Source organism: Fragaria vesca, linkage group LG6, assembly GCF_000184155.1.
Source record: "Fragaria vesca subsp. vesca linkage group LG6, FraVesHawaii_1.0, whole genome shotgun sequence".
Lineage (NCBI taxonomy): Eukaryota > Viridiplantae > Streptophyta > Magnoliopsida > Rosales > Rosaceae > Fragaria > Fragaria vesca.
The window spans coordinates 22,806,693-22,813,185 of NC_020496.1; the positions used below are offsets into that span (position 1 = coordinate 22,806,693).

The 6,493-nt window shown below is 37.1% G+C and overlaps 2 protein-coding genes across 2 annotated transcripts in view; both read right to left on the reverse strand.

Annotated features, from left to right (window-relative positions):
• LOC101314871 (ferredoxin-dependent glutamate synthase 1, chloroplastic-like) overlaps positions 1 to 3,186 on the reverse strand; it is a 25,553-nt gene extending 22,367 nt beyond the window's left edge. The window contains exons 1-2 of the mRNA XM_004303540.1: positions 2,899 to 3,186; positions 1,413 to 1,725 (exon numbers count right to left, since the gene is read on the reverse strand). Coding sequence (XP_004303588.1) covers positions 1,413 to 1,725; positions 2,899 to 3,141 — 556 coding nt within the window. The 5' untranslated portion in view covers positions 3,142 to 3,186. The remainder of the gene's footprint in view (positions 1 to 1,412; positions 1,726 to 2,898) is intronic.
• A 1,160-nt stretch (positions 3,187 to 4,346) lies between these two features.
• Positions 4,347 to 6,493, reverse strand: part of LOC101311990 (phosphatidylinositol 4-phosphate 5-kinase 4-like) — a 3,633-nt gene continuing 1,486 nt past the window's right edge. The window contains exons 2-8 of the mRNA XM_004305638.1: positions 6,075 to 6,242; positions 5,805 to 5,970; positions 5,570 to 5,689; positions 5,178 to 5,371; positions 4,899 to 5,029; positions 4,738 to 4,810; positions 4,347 to 4,638 (exon numbers count right to left, since the gene is read on the reverse strand). Coding sequence (XP_004305686.1) covers positions 4,347 to 4,638; positions 4,738 to 4,810; positions 4,899 to 5,029; positions 5,178 to 5,371; positions 5,570 to 5,689; positions 5,805 to 5,970; positions 6,075 to 6,242 — 1,144 coding nt within the window. The remainder of the gene's footprint in view (positions 4,639 to 4,737; positions 4,811 to 4,898; positions 5,030 to 5,177; positions 5,372 to 5,569; positions 5,690 to 5,804; positions 5,971 to 6,074; positions 6,243 to 6,493) is intronic.

The window sequence follows — 6,493 nt, forward strand, 5'->3', positions numbered from 1 at the left end:
AAAAAAAAAAAAAAGGNGAATAATTATAAATTTTTCCTAATAAATAAGAACTCAAATCTTATAACATAAATATTTCTTATGGTAACCATTTTCCTTGTCTAACATTCTATGGTCATTTGAGCAATGCAAGAAATATAGCCCAAACAAAACAAAAAAAGTTTTACGAAAAAAAAACAAAAAAGACAGGTCTTTAAATCAAATTTGAAAACTACCGTCAACCCTCAAGTCAGCTTTGATATAAGCCTACTCTATGTGGTGGAATAAACTGCAGGTTAGGATGGTTTGTTTGTTTCTTACCGCTCTTGCTATGCAATCTTTTCTTTATTTCTATTTAAAGGATAAAAAATTTATTGATCACAGAGAATGATACAACAAAAGTGGAAAGACACCACAAAGCTAATCAAACACAATTAGAAAGTTGCAGACAAAACACCCTAATAATGTCTGTAACGTCAGACTACAGCTACCTTCCAGACTGACAGAACATTATACAGGTTATAGTCTTTGAATTGTACCTCTCTTGCTTAAACATGAGAACAAATGTTTGTTTCAATGCCTACTACAGCAAGCAAAACAATCTGGAAACATATCGCACATCATACATCATGCTTACGCAATGTGAGGCCAGAGAGCAAATATAAAATGCTGTCAAGACGCTGAATCAGCCATCTTTGAAGCTGATAGATTACCAAACTCACTAATTGCTGTATAAACAAAAAAGGACAGGAACATACTGACAACACTATCAAGGACAAGTTGTTAAATTTAGAAGGTTGGTGCTACCAAAAGTACCAACCTTTACCTGGATGGGAGGATCCATGAGAAGCTAAATACATACAACCCAAGCCCTTACACGTGACGTGCTAGTGCTTCACATTCTAGCAGTTGTTGGTTCCTCTTGGTGAAAAGTTCTTAAACTTAGAGGTAACCACTATTTTCAGTGTAAATTTTGGCCCAAGTGTGGATTGTCTGTTAAGAAACATAAGTTTTTTATGGAAAAAGAAAAACTGGATTTTGTTCTGGATAGAACTAACTTTTACCGTCTGTTTGGACATCTTTTATATTTTGTTCAACATTCTAGATATAATTCCTGTTTCTTCTTGATTGTGGATTTGGGTGTTGACTTGGGTTACTTTGTATTGTGGGCATTCTCTTCGCATTTTGACAATGACGATTCTTATCAAATAATAAATAATCCCATAATATGGACAAATCAGAAATAAAATTATTGTTTGAGATTCCTTTTCTTATACTCACTATCAGGTAAAAATTATTCTCAGGACAGGTGCACAATTCACGCAAACTTCATGCAAAATTAAATAAGATCATTCATCCTTTCAAAAAAAAAAAAAGGAAGTTATTGTAATTGACTTATTTCAAAAAAAAAAATTAATGTAATTGACAACAATCACCTTTTTTGGCTTCTTTCATAAGGTTGTCCTCTTTGGGGAGGAAAACCATTCCGACACCAGTGTGTAACTTGTCAAATGATGCAATCCCTTGCTTGTCAGCCCAATTGTTAAACAGATCCCATGGGATTGAACTCATCAATCCTGCACCATCACCAGACTCATTATCTGCTCCACAGCCACCACGATGTTCCATGCAGCCAAGAGCTGTAAGAGCATCCTTAACAATGTCATGAGATGCCTTGTTGTCCAAATTGGCAATGAATCCGACTCCACAGGCTCCTCTTTCTGATATTATTTCTTTCAAGTCCGCAACCTGTTGAACATGGAATCAGATCTCTACGGATAACTGATTGAGAATATACCTCATTCAAATGCATGACAAGTAAACCTTAAACAAAAAAAAGGAAAAATTAATAAATAAATAAAGAAAAGGCAATAGAAACTCCAAGTTTCTGTACAGGTTTTAGGAAAACACTAAGAAATAACAGGTATTGGATAAGAAATCTATGAAGACACAAACAAGAACACCAAAGCCCAATGGTGGAATATAATTGAAGTAAAGGGGAACCATGCCTCAGCAATCCAAGATTCTGCAATTCCTTTGCCACAAATGTATTGAGTCTCTAACAAATGCTAATCTACTTTTATATCTTCCAACAACAAATAATGTAAAATAAAAAAACACTAAAAAAAAATAACAAATAACTAAGCAAAAAAATCCTTGAATCATGTTATCCTTTGTTGAAAAATTTAAAATTTGATGATGGGTTGTGTTCATGTTTGATTAAAATAACATAGTATCATGTCATGCCATCTTGTGTCTGTTATTCATGGTCATCACATATTATAGCAGTCAAAAAACAAGAATGTTTGTTTTTACGAGGAAAAATGCTTTGATTACTATGTACCATATAAAGAAGAAAAATACAGTACACGGAATAAGGCGTCCCCTGATCTAACAAGCAATCCGGTTTACAAGTTGAGATCATAGCAATCACCATTGATCATTTCCCCTATAGTTTTAGATTGGAAAGCAGTTGTAACTCGGGGTGTTACTGATGAAGTTGAGGGTTCAGGTTTGTCGGTCTAACTCCTAGTTCAGGTTCTTAACCAAATAAGGCTGATAATGTGGACTAATCTCCTTTGTTCCTCTAAATGACCCGCAACCAGGTCATTCCATCTCCCTCCGAAAAAATGTACCTTCCACAAAATCAGATGATTCAGCCGGAATGCCCAGCTCGTATAAAACTCCTCCATCAACACCCGGTTCTCCAAAGACAGATAGTCTCACACAAGCGGCTTCCCTAAGAACTAATGCAATAGATTACACAAGGTCCGGCCTGTAAAATCAGTCCTCAAAAATAGCTCCTCGGGAATGTGCGAGTGTTAGTAGTGTTGGCCTCTAAATTGCGCACAAGTAGAGCAGTTGAAAACAACTCTTTGCTTCTAATAAAAATAAAATCGGAAACGGCGTCGTAAAAAGTACCTGGGGCTTGGAGGTAGGAGAAGGAGATGAGTGATCGGGTGGAGGAAGATGAAGAACGGCTTTGGAAACAGAATGGGGGAAGGTTGACCGTAGAGCTCCTCCGAAATGTTTACGGCGGGTCCTCTTTGATTTGCAGTAGCCGACGAAATCGACGAGAAAAGGGGAGGAGCGAAAGCCATTGGAGTAGTGAAGCAGCTGAGGAGGAATGGGAGGACCGAGTGACGAGGACTGCAACGCCGCCATTGGTGCTGAGAGAGAGAGAGAGAGAGAGAGAGAGAGAGAGAGATGGGGGAAATGTGGTGCGGAAGGAAATGAGATAAAAAAAGAGATGAGAGAACCAAGTGCCAACCACCCGCGTCTGCTTCGTCTCTTCTTTTCTTGTCAACCACTCTCTGCTTCGCGCCTCACCCTCCTTTCTTGTTACCGCGCTTCATCTCCCTCCATCTCCCTCCGCTTTTGACTCTTCGCGCGTCCCAAATTCCACTCTCCCCCCTCTTCTCTTCTGTGTCTCTTCACGCTTCTCTTGGTCAAACACAATTTGTTCTCTTCTCTTCTCTATTTATTTACTACTAATTTCCATTTCTTCAATCACACAACTTAAAATGATTTTAAAATTTTCATTTTAACCCCTTATTCTTTCTCGGCCTTCCCTAGTCCCACCATTGCTATTGAATATTGACAATCATGTTCAACCACCGTTAAATCTGTAAATCTAAGAGTTAAAAACAAAACAACTTAACTTTTAAATAATATTTGTAACATAAAAAAAAACTTTAAAATAATACTTCTCACCGTTAGATTTATAGATTATTGATCATGATTCTCATGGTCACTAATTGATAAGGTGAACGCTACTGTGAATTATTGATATCAATTAGGAGCCAAACGTTTTATATACCATCAAGTAGGAATCAAAGGAATACATAAGTTGAAATAGCAAATATCAGATCCAACTCTATTTTTTATTTTTTTTGGTTACAAGTGAGGCCTATAATAAGGCCTAAAAAAATAAAAATAAAAAAAGATCCAACTCTATTTGGCTGTACAAAATTCAATACTATATATACCCCAAAAATTTAGAAATTAATTTCATAAGATCTCTCGATCGAGTCCCAGAAAGAAAGAAAAAGATTAGGAAAATCACAATTTCTATTTGATATGGCATATGAATTACACACTACTATACTGTTTTTGTTGCCCACAATAGTTGGTACAATTTAAGAAACATTTAATAGTAATCCACCTACATTTAGCCTTGTAATATTGAAATCAATGACATTATATACTACTAATCGAGGTTACGTATGGATGGCAACCACAAAATGTACGTTCCTCTTTGCTTTGTGCTGCTGATGAACAAAGCACTGCTGTCAGAGTCTAATCCGACATCGATCGATCATGCATTATACTAGAGAGCTGTAGTAGTGTCACTAGTGTGACCAGATTGGTTATGGAGTGTCTTCAGCGAATACTCTATATATGAAATCGCGAAAGCGTCTTGAATATTGTCTAGGATCAACTGCTGATATAGAAGTTGGGTCATATTGGATGGACTTGTATGCATGCTCAAGTTTCTTGCTAATGTCATAGTCCTGAAGTATGTCTATGATGCCAAAAAACATTATAACTTCATAACACTCTCCTGTTGGGTCTCCTACAAGCTGAAATTCACAGTCACTTTTTCTCTCAGTCTTCTCCACTCGTGCTGGCATGTTCAACCCAAGTTTAATACTAGCCCATCTGCGCATATAAGTATACCAAGTTTGTTTAACACCAACGTACTCCCTCCTTATATACTAGATTGATTAACGTATTGACATATATAGATAATATCCACACCTGGATGGATCTAAAAGAAGTTGATCCATGTCTGCTCGGGAAAGTTTGGGAGTTCCATCACCCTCATTCTCAGCTGTGGAGAGAAAATACATATATCATGATCAAACGTACATTCAAACACTTGTGTATATATATAACTTGATAAGAGAGAGATTAGTAACCAGTAGGTGTAAGAGCTCCAGAAGGAATCAGATCCCCAGCTGCTGATGTATTTCTGAAATGAAGACCAACTAAGAGACTATAATCCATTATTCTTTCCTGTTCAAGAAACTCGCAATCTCTATCAATTTGCCTGCATATGCATATACATCATTATTAAGAAGGGCAAACGAATTAATCAAATGAAAAAATGACAGAACAATTTTTTTCATTTCTATGACAAGAAAATTAGGCCAAATAAGAAAAGAAAAAAAAAACAAAAAGATCCCCAGTTCGATCACCTGCAGAACTCTTGAAACCATGACTTCTGAAGTCGAAATATAAAGTTAAGATCAAGGTCTTTAAGTATGGTCATTTCATCAATTTCTGTATCAGCCTTATCTGTTGTTCGACCAAGGGAAGATCCTTTCAAGTCAAAGCGTCGATGAATTGTATATTCGGAACAGAAAAGATTTCCCATAATGATAAACCGCACCTGAATCATTATAAGATAAATGATCATATGTTTTGTAAAAACTACAAAGAAATCACTTAGTGTAGCGTTTTTTTGAATATGTTGCCCAGTTATGTATAGGTTTTGTCTGAATCAATATAAGACAAAGGGTCATATCATAACATAACAGCTATATATGTATAGGTTTCACAATACTAAAAAAAAAATATATATATATACCTTCTTTTGAATAGGTTGCCCTGTTAGCCTTACACAGTGTAGACCATAAAATTTAGTGACCAGCGTGTTCTCGTATGCTCGAACATGGTTGTAATAGGCAGAGAGCATCCTTATAAGAACCTTCAGCATGGAACAAATTTGGCTAGAACCAACAGTGCTTTTGCAAATAGTATTATATATATATATATATGATGATGATGAATCAAGAACAAATTAACAGCCAGAGAGAACTCACTTTTACTTCCGCTTTCTTCATTGTCTTAATCATGTATCGGTCATCATTAGTCAAGTAAAAGAAGCTACCACTTTTACCAGGAGACGAGAGTTCTCGAAGAGCATCGTTCCCACAGATGGAGAGCATATAGTCAGCTGCATCCACCTTGAACAACTTCCTCAGAGTCCTGCAAATTTTCACTTTCAATTTTCTTTCATTCTTGAAAAATACATGTGTACGTATCTAGTAGTTATTTAATGAAGCAACTTAATAACCTAGCTAGCTAGTTACCTGAAGACTAATGGACAGTAATCCTTCCATTTAAATTCACAGGATTGGTGCGGTGGAGTGTATTTGGATCCTTCAGGAGGAAATCTTGTCCAATATTTTTCTCTGGGGTCGAACGCGGAAGGCTTCAGATCAAGGGTTCCAGATGGACCTGGTCTTCCAACTGAATGTCTGTGTGCATGCATGAAACGATTAATATATATATATATATATATAGTCCGTCTCTGCTACGTACGGACGTCAGCATCATTTTACGGTGCGGATTTTCGTCCGTTCGCCACTGCACGGCGCCGCGCGAGGGCGCGTCTCCACCCCAGCGGACTCCAGCAGCTTCCCCAACCACTTTCCATCCCCGGCGAGTCCGCCGAATTCCAGTTTTCCGGCCAGATCACCTAAAACTTCAAACAAAGTCAATCTGGCCG